The sequence below is a fragment of the Carcharodon carcharias genome, chromosome 16 (genome assembly GCF_017639515.1).
Source record: "Carcharodon carcharias isolate sCarCar2 chromosome 16, sCarCar2.pri, whole genome shotgun sequence".
NCBI classification, from domain to species: Eukaryota; Metazoa; Chordata; class Chondrichthyes; order Lamniformes; family Lamnidae; genus Carcharodon; species Carcharodon carcharias.
In genome coordinates this window covers 47,135,755-47,154,510 of record NC_054482.1, presented here as the reverse complement: position 1 = coordinate 47,154,510, position 18,756 = coordinate 47,135,755, and the positions used below count along the sequence as shown (strand labels likewise).

At 44.4% G+C, this 18,756-nt stretch overlaps 1 protein-coding gene across 1 annotated transcript in view; it reads left to right on the top strand.

Annotated features, from left to right (window-relative positions):
• nmnat2 (nicotinamide nucleotide adenylyltransferase 2) overlaps positions 1-18,756 on the top strand; it is a 332,701-nt gene that overhangs the window by 127,869 nt on the left and 186,076 nt on the right. The window contains exon 2 of the mRNA XM_041208930.1: positions 2,264-2,352. Within this exon, the coding sequence (XP_041064864.1) occupies positions 2,264-2,352 (89 nt within the window). The remainder of the gene's footprint in view (positions 1-2,263; positions 2,353-18,756) is intronic.

Below are 18,756 nucleotides of genomic sequence, written 5' to 3'. Positions count from 1 at the left end.
CATCGTAGTAACCAGCCTTCCCATGGTGACATCGAGGCACTCGTATGTCAGAGTCACGACATCAGACAGAACGCAGAAGGACTCCTCCATCGTTCACTCTAGTCTGCTGAGTGTCTGTCGAATCTCTGCCTGATGTTCCGCCACCTGTTGTTGCATCTCCAGCATTGAGTTGGTGGCCACTTCCAGAGGCTCATCATCTGACTCGGACCGAGCGTCGGAGACCTGGGCTGCCCCTGCCTCCAACTGCTGTGGGGACATGTCACTGAGGTGTTCCCCAGAAAGTGAGGCCGGGCCAAATCTACAGCCATGTTCCACCAAACGTGTGTGTCTCTGATCTGGTGCGGGATGTGTGTGAATGCCATGATGTTTCTTCCAGGGCTCCCTCTTCGGATGAAGTCTATGGGCTTGCACTGGTGCTAGACTGGCTTGCTGGTCTCGATCTGCTGATGCCAAGAAAACAGAATTTCAGTTAATGAGCATGAGTTAGATAAGACTGCATGTGACTCACTGTGAATGTCAGGATTTGATGAAATGATAAAGCTATGATCTGTACTGGGTTGACGGGAGAGGCCGATCTCCCCTTCCCCACAGGAGCAATCCCTGTCATCCCCAGCCAGCTCAGCTGCAGCCTCCTCAAACTCACTGAAGGCAATGATGTCAGCCGTCTTTCCCCTGGTCTATGATCTCTTGCGCTTGTTGTGCACCAGCTTAGCCTGTATGAAGAAGAAAGATGTGATGAGAAGGGACGGAGCAGAGGCTGGGCGAGACGTATGTTCCCTGTTTGTGGTGAGCCCTCACCAGAAGGGCCAGAGGATGGACTGTGAGTAACATGATAGATGGGGTGGTGGTGATGTGAAAGTCTCAGTGAGTGAGTAAGAGAGAGAACGAGTGTTGATATGTGTCCCCTGCTAATGGTTGTGTGAGATCCCTGAAGAGAGTAGCCATTTGAGTGCATGATGCCATGATGAGAGTTTGATATTGGAGGGTGTTGAAGGATAACTTACCCTTGTGGAGCGGATGAGATCATTCATCCTCTTCCTGCACTGGACGGCATTTCAGGCACGGTTGCCAGCAGCGTGACCTGCTCCGCGATGGCCTCCCAGGTGGGAGAGGTGAGGCTGCTGTGCTTTCTGCAGCCATCCCTGGGATGGAGTGTGTGCCTTTGCGCCGGCACCCCTCTGATTTAGGCCTGGAGGGTCTGATGCGTGAAGCGGGTGCTGCCTTCTTCTACAGATTCTTGGCCTTCCTCTTCTGGCTGTCAGACATCTCTGGTGGGCTGGAGAGAGTGAGATTGTTTGTTGGACTGGCCTTTAAAAATGGCTCCTGGACCTTCAAACCTGCCAGCCAATGGCAGCCGCACGAATCAACTCCCCACCCACCAGGTGATTCGGACTGATACGCGCCTTTGCATAATTTGCACCAAGCACAGGATTGGGCACGAGTTTCTATCATTCAGACAGCGGGGTGGGCACTGCCAAGACTACCCACCACAGCACTCAGTCTCATTCATGGAAAATTTCACCCATTGTGTATACTCACATACCAGCTGCCCATAGAGGGAGTGGAATCACTTTTGGTTATGGTATATCCCAGAGTCTGGCAGCCACAAAGCAATGTGTGTATAGTCAGTGACCCCCTGCACCATAAGAAAGCCTGCAAGCCTTGTGAAGCCATGTGCTCGCTCCGCACGCTTCTCTCTAGCAAAAGAAAATTAAATGTATTCAGTTCTCTTGGAATACAGATCTTCAGTGACTTTCCTTATGCAACAGTAGAAGGCTAACTGGTAGATGTTCCAAATATCGTCTGCCCCATCCTGAAAGAATCCCAATACATGCTTCCCTTGCCATCCTGGAAGGAGAAAAGGCAATGTATTCCTTTATGACTTCTGCACAAAGCGTACTGTCATCTGTCCTCATATCCGCTTACGTGGCTCAGTGGCAAATTTTATTCAATATTACTCCCGAGAAGCATCTTGAGATGTTAAGGAAACTATATAAATACAAGTTGTTGTTGAAAGAAATAATTGCTAAAATGCAGCGGAAGCCAGTTTTAAGAAGTTTCTTTGGGTTTTCTTTAAGAGGGCTCTTAAAAATTTGCATTTCTCCCTAAACTCCCAAAATTTGTGAAAATATGTGAAAAAGAAACCTTTCAACTTTGGAATTTGTATTTAAATGAAAATTGATTAATGCATTGAAAAATACTGCTTGATCAAGCACGCAGATCTTGCATCTTGTAAATTCACCTTACCTATTTCTGCTTTCAGAAAGAGCCCGTGATTATCTGCATAAGACAGGACGATACATCGTGATTGGTGGAATCATCTCACCAGTTCATGACTCCTATGGAAAACAGGTAAAACTGAGCATAATAGTTGTATTTTGAACCCTTGAAGTACTGAATGTTACTTTTACCTTTCAAAACACATGAAGCAACAAACATCACAGATAAATGTGAAATACTGCAGTACATTTTGGTAGAAAGAATAGGGAGGTTGCTTATTATTTGGAAGGTGCAGGTATAGGAGAGGTAGAGGAACAAAGGGATCTCGGAATACAAATACACCAATTACTAAAAGTTGTGCCACAGCTTAGCAAGGCCATAAAAAACAAACCAAACATCATGACATTCTGAAGAAACTTCCTTAACCAAAGAGTAGTAAAAATGTGGAATGCAGTACCACGGAGTGGTTAAAGCGAATTGTGTAGATGCATTAAAAGAAAAGCTAGACAAGCATTTGAGTGAGGAGGGAATAGATGGTTACAATGATAGATCTAGATGGGAAACTACTCGAGGAGGTTCAAGTGGAACATAAACACCGTCATGGATGGTTTGGCTGATTGGTCCATTCCTGTGCCATATATCCTATGTAAAGAATTTAAAAAATAATTCAAACTTTTAAGCCACTAACTTTTCCAGTACCTACTGACTGCTACATGTCTCTCAAAGAAAGTGAAGGATTTTTTGGCCTTGACAGATAAAACAGAAATGAATACGGATTATTATTCAGGCCTTCTTCATCAGATTTATTTCTAAGTCCCATGGTCCAACTATATCAGGATGGTCAGGTGACCTCCCGGCTCGCATCTCTGTCATTCCAGATGCTCGGTGATTCATAACATTTCCTCAGATTTTGCAGCTGTATTGCTGGTGAAACTGTCAGCATTCACTGTCATTACAACTGTGAAACTGACAGAAATTTCTGGCTTCTGCACATGCGCAGTGAAACGTGGACATCCAAAAGTTACTGTCATTGGTTCCCTGCTCCTCCACAGGGTATGCTTTTGAAGTCTCTGCAGATGAATATCTTAAAAGTCACTTGAATTCATGTGAATTTCCACTTTTACATTTTAAGTCTCACTGTAAAAACCCTTAAAAGAGATATGCCTTTTGAATGAGGTGTTACTGGCTTTTTAATCAAACATAAACAAAAATTGCTGGAAAAACTCAACAGTTCTGACAGCATCTGTGAAGAGAAAGACAGAATTAATGTTTGGAGTCCATATGACTCTTCTGGCTTTTTAATGGTGTACTAGGTTCTTGGTTAAACAGCCTTGCTAACCCTGAAAAACTAATTTTGTATTTGCGGAATGCTAAATTTCTCAGTTTTGATTAAAAATAAATCCATAGATTTTTACATTTGTTATATGTTTCTGATAATTCAGCTTCCAACTTAAGCCTATGTGTATATCCAGATCTTTAGTTTGCTTTCTGTTGAAAGATTAAAAAGTGAAGGTTAATTACATTTTTTTATTCCTGCTTTGCTGCTGGTGAGAATTCTTCAATGTTATTCCTGGGAAACACCATTTCACTGGAGGGCGGCCACCAATTCACCCGCCATGCCATCACCTCACTGCTTCCTCATGCCAGGTGCTAGATTTAAAATGCAGCCGTGCACACACCTCTCAGTGCTACCAGACCATGACTGCTGCACAGAAGACATGGCCCTGAAAGGCAAGAAGACTGCATCCCCCCCCAGTTTAGTGTCACATCCTTGGGACTCCTTCTGGACACTGTTGGAGCCCGTTGCGATGTCCTCTACCCCTCCTCTGGCCGCAGGAGGCCCATCAGTGTCACCTCTCTGGCCTGGGAGGCGTTGGCAGTGGTGGTCAGTGCCAACACTGCACAGAAGATGTTGGCCATCCAGAAAGAGGATGAATGAACTCATCTGTGCTGCCAGGTTAACGCAACCATCTCATCACTTCAAACTCTCACACTCACATGTCACAGTTGCTGGAGCTGCAAAGGCAGGCTCGGGAAAATCACAAAGGGACGTCTGCTGCGTTCCTCAGATTGCAAAGCATTATGGAGCAGTCATCCGCTTTCACTCTGAGGTGATAGCACCGGCATGCTAACACACCGAGGTCAACACTGGTAGGTTGGCGGCCCCCATGGAGACCTTGGTCCAGGACTTTGCTCCAGCACTGCTGCTCGGGCTCAACTTCATCGCAGGTGCCATAGTTGGCCTCCAACAGTGTGTACACGAGAGGGGTGTTGGGCAGCTTGATCTCACTCCAGCTTCCCCTTCCCCTCAAGGAATCAGCCCGGGGCCATCGATAGGGAGGAGGATCAGCAGGTGCACACCCCGGGGCCATCCATCCAGGAATGTCCAGCCCCTCCGAATCCCCTCTTCCTGTGACCCCAGCAGCACCAGCTTCACAGGCTGAGGAGGGTGCACTGCCACTCAGCAGGACCCCCGAAAGCAGACTAGGGCCCTCCGACTCTCGGCCCTCCAGAGAATGCCCGCCAAGGTCATCACGGACAAGGCGTCACAGTCAGCAGGCTGCCTCCACCTCTGCTGTGGATGTCTGGAAACACCAAGACGTAGTAGCATGGTTAGGAAAGTTAAGAAGAGTTAGTTACACAGCCTGGGCACGGGTGTTAATCACTTGTACATAATGTTCACTATTGTTAATAAACTCCCAAGAATGTCTCCCTACCTATGGCTCCTTGTTCTGATGAGCAGTGTTGTCACTCAGATGTGAAACCTTTCTGCACAAGATAAAGGCAGGTGTCTCAGTGCAGGGCCTCTTCCCTGTGCTTTGTGCAGCCTTCAGAACAAAGTGATAGCCCGGCCTTACACTCCCTGGACACATTACTGGTGCCTGCACCTCAACGCTGCTTGACATTGCTGCCAGAATGTCATGGGCAGGCGCCACAGAGTTCTCTCATCCTGTCTGTGTGCTGAGAGCACCTTTCAGGTGAGGCTGCCCCCATCACACCAGCAATAATATTGCCATTGTTCAAATCAATCCCCACACAGTGTTGGGGAGAGCAGTGTGGGGTGAATCTGAAAACTCAGTGAAACCACAACCTGAGCTTCTGCAGTAAATATTATAAATAAACTTTCTGTGTTCGGGCTGAACGCAATTAAACCCACTAATTACTCCCTGAAGGTTACATTTTAATTAAACCCAATAAAACCAGAAGTGTTATGGTTTGTACATTGCAATTACATACAAACACAAACTAGGAGCAGGAGTAGGCTACTCGGCCCTTCAAGCCTGCTCCACCATTCAATAAGATCATGGCTGCTCTGATTGTAACCTCCCGCCTACCCCGATAGCCTTTTACCCCTTGTTAATCACGATTCTACCTAGCTCTGCCTTAACAATATTCAAAGACCCTGCTTCCACCACCTTTTGAGGAAGAAAGTTCCGGAGACTCACGACCCACTGAGAGAAAAAGTTTCTCCTCATCTCCATCTTAAATGAGCGACCCCCTTTTTTTAAACCGTGACCCCTAGTTCTAGCTTCTCCCACAAGAGGAAACATCCTTTCCACATCCACCCTGTCAAGACTGCTCAGGATCTTAAAGGTTTTGATCAAGTCACCTCTTACTCTTCTAAACTCCAGTGGATACAAGCCTAACCTGTCCAACCTTTCCTCATAAGACAATCCGCCCATTCCTGGTATATTTTCTCTTTTCAGGTCTGATGTGTTTTTTCTGTTGTTGTTGGTGTGTCTGACTCCTGTTTGACCAGTAATGGCTGTCCAGTCTGCTCTCCATATTGATCTAGGGATATCCATATGTTTGCCTAGGCTATGTCTTCAGTTGAATTTGAGGATAACTGGAGTCAGCACTTGAAACAAAAGGAATAGAGGCTCATTGGAGTTGTTGTCTAAAGGAGAGTATTTGCTTATTATTCCAAAGCACGTCCAGTGAAGTGTATGTGAAAGCAACAGACTTAGGCAGGGGAAGGCAATTGCGTGAGACTCCAGCTTTTTCTCAAGAAATAGCATTCAAAGTTGCTGCTTGGTCTCCAGTCAAAGAGATTCCTGCCAGTTAAACATTGGCCTCAGAAGCCACTGAGGAACCCAAGTCTCACAGTTTGTGTGGCATTCTTAACTCTATTACTCATTGAAATCTCGAGAGCGATTACGTGTAAATAAATGCAGTGTTCAGTGGAAATTAGTTGTGATTTGGCAAAAGGGTGATTTTTGTTTTAAATAAGAACAAAACCATTTCTAATTTGAGTTGTTTCAGCATTTGTATTTTGAGATTTTATTCCACTAAAGACCCTTGTTGAGCAGCAGTGAGCTGAACATTGTGATTTGCTGGAAGAAAGCTGCTTGGGACATCCTGGGACCACAGCCTTTAATATTTTGTAAATCAGGACTTTGGGCATGTGGTTTCTGACTAGTGTTCCTTGTGAACAATACTTTGTTCCTAGATCATGAAAACTTGATAATGGCATAGGATATTTGTCAGAGAAACAGGCCAGTTGGCTGAACTGGTATTCGTAATATACATGAGCCTCCACCAATTCTGAATATCACTGCCCACATGCTACTCTATTCCCTTACACCCTCATGTGTGCATCAATGCGTGTATGTCAATGCTGTTTCAATCACTCCATGTGGCAGCAAGTTCCCCATTCTCATGTCCCTGTTTAAGGAAATTCCTCCTAATTTTTTTAATTGATCTGTAAGTGGCCTGCTTACATTTACAGAAGCTTGAGTAAAATAGAGATCCGGAGGAATTAAACAACTAATAGAGAAAAATAAAAAGGTTTTCATTACTTTTACGTGTAGAAAGTGAAGAGTATCACTAAACTCTTTATAAGGGGAGAGGAGAGATTAAGGACAATGGGGAATCAGTATTATCCAAATATTTTTGTCAGAATAATTCAAAAGCCTTGAGATCTGGTGGTTGCTTAGGGATACTGGAAGAAGCTTGGCAAACCATGCCTGACTGCAAGTGTCAAAATCATTTTTTTTCCCAAAGTTTTCTTGAAATTTTCTCAAGGGCTGCTTTTTGATTTTCAGGGGCTCATTTTTCATTCCCACTAACTCTTTTATTAGGTGGTGCAGTCATATAGTAACATTACCCCCTGTTTTTGTGCTGACAGATGGAGTATTTGGATTCACACTGAAGCAGAATTAGAAGAATTCATCAATATCCTCAATAATCATCACCCCTTCATTAAACTTAAATCCACAACACACAAGGAAAGCATTAATTTCTTAGGCACCATAACATTTAAATTTCCACATGAAAACAACAGTTATAAGCTAGCAACAAGCATTTTTTTCAAGGTAAGTGACATACAATTCTGCACACGAAAGACTAATACCCTAAACACACCTTCCACGGACAGTTAAGGTCACTGCTAATGTGCTTTCATTGCATATACACAAATCTGAAAGATTTCAACCAGGCAGTTACTACCCTTTTTACTGCAAGTCAGATCTCAATCTCAGGTTTAAAGTTAACAATTCAACTGGCATTGATATTGATCTGGCATCAACTGCTGTTTGCAAAAGAGAGTTCCAAACTTTTACCACCCTTTGTGTGTAGAAGGGTTTCCTAATTTCACTCCTGAAAGATCAGATTCTAATTCTTACATTATGCTCCCTAGTCCCAGACTCCCCTAAGTTAACTGATCATTCAACTCACTATATGTCCTTCATCACAACTATGACTACACTTCCAAAGTACTTCATTTACTGTAAAGCACTTTGGGATAACCTAAGGTCATAAAAAACTATAAAAATGCAAGTCATTCATTACTGTTTGGGATCTCAGTATATGCAAAATGGTTACATGTTTGTATCCAACACAGTCACTGCTTCCCAAGTAATTCACAGAATGTGAAACACTTTGAGATGTGATAACACATAAATATAAATTTTTCTTAGGAAATATAACTATTCAATATTAAATTATCCAATTAGCAGTGTTCATTACAATATCATCCATTACATTTTCCCCATAGAGTAGCTCCTGAACTTATGCAGCCTTAACCTAGAGGCTCCATACATCCATTTGCAAACCACTTCCTCAGTGACTTCTATAGCAGGATTTTTCGGTCGGCGGGCAGGCACAGCAGGTGGGCCCAGGAGCAGCCGGGAAACGGTCCACCACCCGTGATCAGCCCACGATTGCATTTTCACGCTGGCTGGCCAATTAACAGCCAGCCAGCGTGAAAGGCTGAGTACCTCAACACTGCCGGTGTGGGGGCGGGAGGAGCGTGAGTGTAGAAGTCTGTGCATGTGCAGGGGAGTGCACGCTGAATGCTCCCTGAAGGCAGGGAGCTACCTCAGGGAGTTGAACAATTTTCAATTCAAAATAAAGAGTTTTAAAACCTGAAAAAATGTCCTGACATGGGACTGACTCACAATAACTTTAACAGAATAAAAATTCTGCCCAAAAATTTATATTTATTTTTTATTTAATTATGGAAAACTCATTGTGCCCAAGGAAAACTCAAAAGGCCACCTGGCAGATTCACCTGCCTGCCAACTGGACAGGCAACAAAAAATTGCACTTAATTTTTGATTAAGGGCCTTAATAGACCTCTTAATTGCCGGTGGGCACACTGCTGATTCTTTCACATGCCCACCGACCAAAATGTCACGTGCTATTTTACGTCCGATCGAGTTAGGCGTGTGCCTGCCTGCCCGCCCGCCCATGGGACATAAAATCCTGCCGCAAGATTTCCTGGCTACCGGTCACCTGAGTATTACTTTGTTGACAGCTTTAAAACTTCTCTCCCCTTCGCAGCCTCTTCCCCTTTGCAGCCTCCCACCCTGATGGTGATAATTGAGCCTGTCAGAAGTAAGCACAAGAGAAACAGCCTGTGATTGGAAGATCAGCTCTGCATATGGGGAGGGGGCTGACCACTGGGAGGAGGAACAACTTTTCTCTCATTGGTCACCCCCATAATTGAATTTTCCCGGTGTTTTCAGGGACTTTTGGACTTTCAAAGGTAAATTTTCCCGCTACCCTAAGTATTTTGAACCCTGCCTGACGGAATCATGGGCAGTATTTAGTCAAGGCATCAAGGGTCTCACCCACTGGCTCCTCAGCCTGCAGAAGCCCTGTGTACCCTCCTTTGGGGAAGGCCCTCCAAATTAAGTGCCTTTCAGCCATTTAGTTGGTCAGTGCTGGGCCTTCCCTCCCACCAAGCGCTGCCAACGAATCATAGGCCAGCAGCTGGCAATTACAGGCATGTCACTGGGGGAGCAGTGGCAGCTGCTGGCAATGTACCTACCAGAGGCCAGGATCACCAAAGGACCCAAGCCATAGATGAGTGAGGGTGGGATTGGGGTCGTGGGGTAGGGGTCACCAGAATGGAGGGACACTGTCAGCAGCAAGGGCAAGGGAGTGGCTCCCAGCCAAATGCCAGGTCCCTTGCTTAGGTACTCAGTGCCTGTGAACAGGTGACCCAAACCTCTCCCAGAAGCCCACAAGCACCCTGACATGGTTTGCTTTTTTGGTCTCCCCGTGCACGGTGGCAAGATGAGGCCCTTAAGTGGGCATTAATTGCCCACTTAATCAGAGTAGAGGTGGGAAGATGACGGGGTCCCCACCCATCACCCTCCTGCCCCAAACCCACCTCAGGGGAGGGCATTATATTCCATCCATTATGTGGGTTGAGGGGAGTCTAATGGGAGTAGGAAACATTACTTACAAAATGTAGGAAAGGGATGGAAAGTACAATTCTAATTGATAACCATATTATTAACATAAAGCTACATTTCTGATATTAAATTTTTTTGGTGGTAACCATCATGAATCATACAGCACAAAAATTTGCACTGGCTCTTTGAAGAGGTAACCAATTAGCAAACCAGAGACAAATAATTCTACAAAGGAATATTACTTTCATGTTCTCTGCTTGAATCCACAGTGTAAACTTCCCATTTACCAACTGTGTATTATTTCTTGCTACGGGAATATTATATATGAAGTGATAACCCAGGGGCATCAGGAATACCCCTGACTTCTTTATGTACAAAATGTTTTTCTGTTGCTGCTGTCATTTAACCATTAGCCACTGGTTTATAATTCTCCAGTAAAACTGCTTTGTTGTGATAACTCCAAATTTTGGAAAGCTCTTTATTAAAGAAAAATATAGTTGTTGCAAACTTTTCCATATGAGAGATGTGTTGACAATGCAAGTAGGAAGAATCAGCAGCTGCAAAATGTGAACCAAAGCAAAGAATGAATCAACGGAGCTTAACGGACTGAATAATTTGGGTAAATCCACCATATTCAAATAACAAAAAAGAAAAGGAGCAATAAATCTATATATTAATTGTATTGAGTTATGATAAAGAGTGCATTACCGAGCTTATTGAAAATGTTATTATTATATTGCCACAAATAAACAGATGTAGCAAGAAGCAAATTAAAACAAATCACAAAAATTCTTCTGTTAAGATGCAGAGGTCAAAGTACATTGTTTAACAGAAAATGTTCATGTACTGCTCTCTTAAATCAATTTCCTAGCAATTATGTTCCCAGTGAAAGTGTTTTAGGAATTCATTGTTGCAAAGGTGGTCCATAAATCTCCATAATGTGCAGCAAAATAGCCCACTCGATGTAATACAAATGATGAGCCAGTAAGCCAACAGTTAGAAATGTAGTAACCAGAGATGGTAAAAAATCTGCTGAGTGTTGTGACCACTGGAATTTCCTCAGGGACCTTCTGGGGATCTGCCTTGGAGATATTCTACCTGGGGACACTATAACAATATTATTGATGGAGGTCAATATTTTAAAAAAGTATAACGTGTATTTGGATATAAAGGGGAAAATTATAATTCCATTAGATATTAATCTGTCAGTACAAATTACCACAGTGTGTAGAAGCCTGATCAATCAATCCCAATTTCAGACTAGCCCATAGATATACTCAGCGGCTTGCAGAAGCCTAATTTAACCTTGTTCTCAAGCATTATCTGTAAATAGTCCAATCCTGAGCTTTGAGATTTACTTTCCTGTAAATCTGACTGTGATACTGAAGCCAAGTTTAAGCAAAGAATCTGCCATAAAAAATCCTTTGAAGATAAGCCAAGGTTTGGGACAAGTAGGGAATAAGTAGCAGGTACACTGTATATGCATGTTCTATATAGGTATTAAAATCTTCGTAGAGACTGATAACTTTTAAAGAAGAGATTCAAACTTCCAGTGAAACATGTTAGCCTTGAATTTAGGTAGAGCTACTAATTTACTATTGACTTCAATTCCCTTTCAGCTTAGAAGTAAATAGTCAGGTTACAGCACAATTGTTTACACCCCAGTATCTTCAACACATTTCTGGGACTTTGCGAGACTTAGGGCAGAATTTTGTTCTTGACGGGGGGTTGGGCCCCACCGGCTCGGCGGCGGGCGATCGCCACCACCGAAACAGGCCCCACCACAATCTTAAGCGGGCCGCCCGACGGGAAGCGCTATGCAGGGGGGGAGGGATTCCCCAACTGTCAGAGTGCGCTTTTTCTTGCATATGCGCGAAAGAATGCACATCTCCCTAAGACTACGTGCTGTCTCAGGGAGAGCACTGACAGTGTTTGAAACTTTAAAAATAGAAAAATAAAAAAATTATTAACATGTCCCCCTCATGTGACAACGTCCCATGAGATGGGACATGTTAATAAATATCACAAAAATTTTAATAAACTTTTTTAAAACAGACATGAAACCTCATCCCGCCGGCGGAGGTTTCATGTTTTATCAGAAGCCCGCCGGGGCTCCTGGCCTGCCCACCAGCCTTAAGGTTGGACAGGCAGGGCCTTTAATTGGATCAACTACCCTGTCAATGGCCTCAATTGGCCACTGACAGGTCGGCGGGCGCACAGCTGATTTCGCTGTCTGCCCACCTTCCTGAATATTTAAATATTTAAATAAATTCTGCCCTTAGCCTACTCGTTGTAAATGCAGAGACTGTTGCCATTGTCTCCAAATGTAACTACCTTGCATCTTCTTCTCATCAAAACAAATTAAGCTTCCCTTTGAACTCTAACAATCAAACCACCGAGGCTTATTGTCGGGCAGCCTTCAGAACAGGTCACATGACCCTCTTCATTTAGCCTAAATTTAAGGCTATAGTCCCAAAATATAATCATCTTATAAACATCAAATTGTAATATATGCCAGGCATTAGTAACTGAATCCTTGAAGAACACACGCTAACCATTTATTTATTCTTGGCATCCACACACAATTTGTTCATGAGATGTATGCATCTACTGATTATCTGGTAATGCTTTATTTTGCTTCATTATTTTAGCCTGTAATACATGAATAAAGTCTGCAAGATATCTGGCAAACATGCATTAAGTGACAAAGACTCCACTATCCCAATAGAAAGCAGAAAACTTTTACTTTGGAACAGAAATTAAAAGTGCTACAAAGTGATAATGTTGGTGAGAAGGCAGCAGCCATAACGAGTTCACTTGGGCTTCCACTAATGACTATGTGTATTGTCAAGAAGAACAAAGATAAGATGAAGGCTAGTGTCCAAAGTGCTATTCCTTATTGAGCCGAGCAGTTTTTGGAGGAGAATGGGTTAGGAATACTTCTCCTGATATTACATACATATAAATAGGAAAACTTGCTTTGATATAAGTAACTTTGATTTAAGCAATAATTTCCAGGGACGTATCTACCATTTAAAAAAAGGATATTCCTGTACTGACTGAACCACGCAATGAAAATCACTAACATGAGTCCTAATCTGAAATAATTGGTTTTGGCCATATAAGCAATACACATCTTTCACTAATTACCACGTAGAAATTAATACATGCTGACCATACAGTGCCAGATCTAGGCAGTTTGTCCATATTTGGGCCCAAATACACTGCAGGAACAGAATCCAGATAAAAGACTTGGTTTTAAATTTGGCTTTGAAGAAAATCACTAATTAATAGGTCATGTGGATAAGGTTAACCTGGATAACTGTCCGGAATCGCGTGTGAATCGACCTATGAAGGACGCGAGGAGGTAAATTGACTTTGGGTGATAGCATAAATGGCCAATATCTGATCAGCTGCTTGTTGTACATCTTTCCCAATTTTCATTTCTATTAGCTTCACAGTGGCTGGCTGGATGGATGTCAGTTTTTCCACTGAATTGTGCTTATCTGAATATAAGGGCAGGGTACTTGCCATATGGACTACACAGTACTCGTGCAGTAAATGAATGGTGGGGAATGGGGTGGGTGCGGTGGTGACAATAAGCTTACATAGTAAGGGCTGCTGGCGAGTGATGATTCTTTTTAAACTAGCCAACAGGCTCTGAAATTCTTGGAGAGAGCCAGGGGGTATGGAAATGCATCAGAATGGAACCTCCTCCGGTGACCCTGACTCTATTCAGAATTTTGGAGTTGGGGCTGTTCAAATAATTTGGTCAGGTGACCAAGCAAGTTCTGGTGCAACAGGGTTCCCATCTGGGCGGAGGGAGGGAGAGAACTATAACTTTAGTAATTCATTATTCTCTGGGGTGCAGAGTTAGCAATCTTAAAATTCAGTATATCACTTCTACAGTGTAGTTGCCCATGTGCCACCATCCTGGAAAGAGGCAGAATTTCTCATTGAACCCTCAAAGGTGTGGCAAGATGGCAGATTGGTTCAAAGGTCCACCCCAAAAATCCAACTCCACGCTGCCAATGCATCAGAAAATCATCCCAGAAATTTTGGGATCACCTACAAAAGGAATATGGCCCGCTGGAAGATATTTTGTTTCCTGCATTAATATTGATTTCCTGTGATTCAGTTGCTGATCTTTTGTGGTAGAAATGAATGTTTTGCCTAGAGATTTTGCTCTGTGCCTTGGGAAGAATCTGCTCTCAGACTTAATGCCAATCAATGAACAAGCATAATCTTGATAATGGGAGAAAACGGGAGCAAAACCAAGAGTTCTGCCCCAGTACCTTCAAGAATAATGGAATCTACTTAGGAGATGATGTGCGTTTGGAGATAGCTTTAGCCCCAGCTCCCCGCATCGTGCCCCCCCTCCCCCACCCCTCCCCACCCGCCAACTTAATTTCCTCCAGTTTCTCCTTCAGGGACTTCCCCAATTTGCAAAAGTGTTTCCCAAACCCAATACTTCTTCCCCACTCTTAACACCCACGCAGATGGTTTAATTTATAAGTGCAGTGTCCAGAATGGCACTGGGCTGGGGAGATCAGCAGGGCCCCCATCTGCTCTGTGCTGAGTTAGAGGTGTTGATCATGATCACTGTGTAGTAACCCCTGTTGGAAATGTATGCACAAGCAGACATTGGCAGAGGAAGGGATTTGCCTCTGTTGTTGCTCAAATTTGAATAGTTTGTTGCCATTCATTGATTTGGCTCGCAAGTGAAGAATGACGGAATGGCCACTAGGTTCAGACGGTGGTGACTGCACAGGGGACTGTACGCCAGAATATGTCAGCACTTTTGAGAGAGGGGAAGATTTGGGGAAAAAACAAATCTAACCAGTTACATTTTAAGTGTGTAACTTAGAACAAGCTGCTCTAACACTTACCCCAACTTGTAAATTAGAGAAATGGCAGACCTAGTACCTGAGCCATTTTACTGGAGCACTGTTAATGTGGATGTATTCCATGGCTGCGCTAGTTGGTGTGAAATAAGCTTTTGAGCTTCAAGTCTTAATTATTGTTAAAATCATTTCCTTACCAATTTGTTCTTGTAATGCAAACAAATAAACACCAGAGGTGTGAATATTGTCACAGCTTGTGCTGTTTGCCTAATAGACCTTTTTCAAGCTGCAATTAACTGGTGCCAAGCAGACAAGATACTGGCACTTCATTTTAATTCATTTGCTTAAAACTGTGAAAAGAATGGAGATTAAACATTGGTAAGAGCTGTTGAATATAACACTTTAGACTGCATCTAAATTGTGCCTTGTGCTGTACCATAACCAGTGCATTGTGAGCTGTATTATACTATCTTTTTTTATTTGTTCAGGAGATCTGGGCATTTCTGACTAGGCCACCATTTATTCATCATCCCTATTTGCACTTGAGAAGATGGGGATGAGCTGTCTTCTTGAGTTGCTACAGGCCATGTGGTGTAGTACTGTTAGGGAGGGAGTTCTAGGAATTTGACCCTGCAATGATGAGGGCTGCCAGCTTTGGCTGGATATATTCTGAGGGATGTTGGCAGAATGATTTGATGGAAAGCTCTAAGAAATGACATCAAACAAAGCTCCTGGAAGTGACTTCACAGAAAGCCAGCGGAGTGGCATGAAGGCTATTTATAAAACAAGCCGCGTCACGTTTCAAAACTGCTTCCTTGAAATCTTTCCAATATTTCAATGCAAGAAATGGTGGCGAAGTTTCAAACCTGGGGAGTGTAGAAGTGTTCAGGAGGTCACATAAGGGCAGATGCAATTAAATCAATATGCTCTATATTAAGGGAAAAATACTCCTCCCACACCTGTGAGTGCCTCTTACCTTCTTCTTGAGAGTGGAGCTCTGCCACAGTCTTTTGAACTGGCAGCATCTTCCCGGAATGAGTCAGTGCATCTTAAGATGGAACACAAACTCCCTGCAGTAAAGCGTAATGGGGTTAGTTTCAGCAGAGTGGCTGCTGGCTAACACAGCTCCCTCTCTGTGTATCTGAGTGACAGATCCCGGAAAATGAGGGGCACAAGACATGTAGCCAAGCATCACTCCAGACTGCGCTGACACCAGACCCTCCCCCTGGTGAGCCCAGGGTCGGAGCATTCCACTGCAACATCCCATTCCATAGGGCGCAGTCACTGTCACACAAAACACAATGCATCTTGGAGATATTGTGCAAAAGCCATATCCTGTTCGGAAAATGGGAATAAGCCCATTCATTGTGACTTTATTTTTAAAGCACTCCCCCTCACCCCCCGTTGCCTCAATAAATGAGTCTGGAGGGAGATACCTCCAAGTTGGAAGCTTTTACCTCCTGGAATCAGGCAGAGCACTGAGGAAACAGCCTCTGCAATATACACATGAAGTATCACCTACCTGCAGTAAAGATGGTGCAGATCAAGCAAACACAAAAGAGAGCTTCCCCCGCTTCTCTCCCGCTTTCCCTAATTCCTCCCTGTTTCCCCCACTTCTCTCTCACTACCCCCCACTTGCTTCCTGCTTCACCCCCCACTTTCCCCCAACTTCCCCCCACTTCCCCGCAACTTCCTCCCTACTTCCCCTGCTCCCCTCGCTGCTGATGTTGAGGCACATAATAACATCATCACGCACATGCGATGGCTGAATACAGGCAAACAAGGAAGCAGGCACATTCCAATTTCCCACTATGCTTTCTTTGGCCACCGTGAGATTGATGCTGATTCCAATAGACTCCCAGCCATTCTGGGAGGCTTGGCAACCCCAAAAACAATAAAGGAACAGCAATATATTTCCAAGTCAGAAAGGCGTGTATCTAGGAGGGGATAGTAGTAGTAGTAGTAGTGTCCTTCAAGGTGGTAGAGATCAAAGGAATCTTTGGAATTCCGTACCCCAGGCAGCTGTGGCTGCTCAGTCATTGAGTATATTCAAGACGGAGATCAATAGATTCTTAGACACTAAAGGAGTTAAGGGATTCGGGATAGTGCGGCAAGGTGGAGTTGAGGTAGTTCAGACATGGTCTTATTGAATGGCAGAGCAAGCTCAAGCTCATATGGCGTACTTGTGCTCTTATTTTTTATGTTCATATAATATAAAGCATAACATATAATGGGGAATTTATATATAACCTTCATAAGACTTTGGTTGGATATTGTGTGCAGTTCTGAGTTCACACTATAGTAAGTATGATGAGGCAATAGAAAGAGTAAACACAGATTCACTAGATGCTGCCTGGCATGAATGAATTTTGCAAAACATTGGGCCTGTTTTCATTAGAATAGAGAAGATTAAGAGGTGATTCACTAGAGAGGTTTAACATTATGAAGAGATGAAACACTGTGGATTAAAACCAGGAGGATAATTTTCCATTTGGGTGTGGGCAGTAGACTGGTGCTTTTGTGCCTAGCGCCCATTATTCACCCCACCCACTTCTTTCTAATGATTCCACAGGCAGGCTTTTTTGGATGGCCGAAGAGTCGATGGGGAATGCATTGCAGCAGTCTCACAGCCATTTTAGCCTCCAAGGAGCATTAATTGGCTGGAGACAGGATTTCTGCCCCTCTATCTGATTGGCCAGCAGCTCTGTAGTCTCAGCAGCGCCAGTGGCAGCAGTGGTCAGGACTGGTACCACATGGAGTCCCCGAACTCCAAGGCTGAGATTTTCCTTGCCCACTGGCGTCAGTTGTGTTCGGTGGGGCGAGCGGACAATATGGTGCAATTGGTTTCACGACGGCGTGAAAACAGTTTGTGATCATCTGATCAGCCCACCTATTGTGGGCTGCGTTTCCCGCCATCGGACGTCGAGAACCTCAATGTAATACATCTGCATATCATTGAGGCCAGCTTGCCAGATCTGTCCCCCTGCCACTGGATCATCCATCCATGTCAGCATATAAACAGCATGTAAAAGATGTGCACTCGGCAGGCTGCGCTTTGAGGGGAATTCGAAGGTGAGTACAAAGCGACGATGTGCAGCACTCGCCAGGGTTGGCTTTTAGACTTCAAACTTGCGGCACGTTGGGTGGGAGGAGTGGTAGGGGTGAAGATGGCAAGGGTTGCCTTGTGGTTGAGGCGCCCTTTGGGAGGGGGGTCAAGGGCAGCCCTGCCATTGCAGCGACTTGTGGAGAGTGGGCAAGGGCTGCCTTGCAGTGAATATAGCACACAAACATTTGGGGTGGGGTAGGAAATGGCCATGCCTTATATAAAGTGACCATTCCTCTGCAGCTGAGACTGTTCAAGCACAGCCATTGATGTGATTGGAGTTGAGCTTCTAGCTTCTCTGCCACTCAAGCAACGCTGAGGCATCAAAGTGCCACCAAGTGCTCCAGAGATTTCCACCCCCCACCTGGCACAGACTGCAAAGCCATGAGCATTTTAGTGGACTGCAGAACAGTTGGACAACTGCATACGTTGTACAATCTCCTTGCTAAAGCTGGCCATGAAGCAGTCTCTGGTGGAGGCGCTCACAGCCCCTTGCAATGTGAGCATCCCGGTTTGGACCAGTGTCCCCCATGGTTCAAGCTAACAGTGCAGCCTTGCAATGCAGGTTAGGAGAATACCTGTGCCTGAGCTGAGAGCACAGCATGCAGTCCAGTGGGCAAAGCTGCTGTCAATTGGTCGGATGGAGTGGGGTGGAGGTGGGTGGGGTCTCAGGCAGCCATACAGTGCACTAATCTCTGGCCATCCAAGTGGTGCCCAGCACTCTCCAGAAGGCATCAAGAGGCCTTTACACTTAACCAGGACAGGTTCTTAGTACACCCATGCTGACCACGTGTCTCTCTCTTCCATCCTGCAGGAGGAGTACATCAGGATCATGGAGCCTGGTGAACCAGCTGTGTGCCTAATGGCCCACAGAGAGCGAAGATGACACAGGAGAGAGTGACTGAGGCGCCTGGCTGTGCAGAGGGAGGAGCAGCTCCCTTAGGAA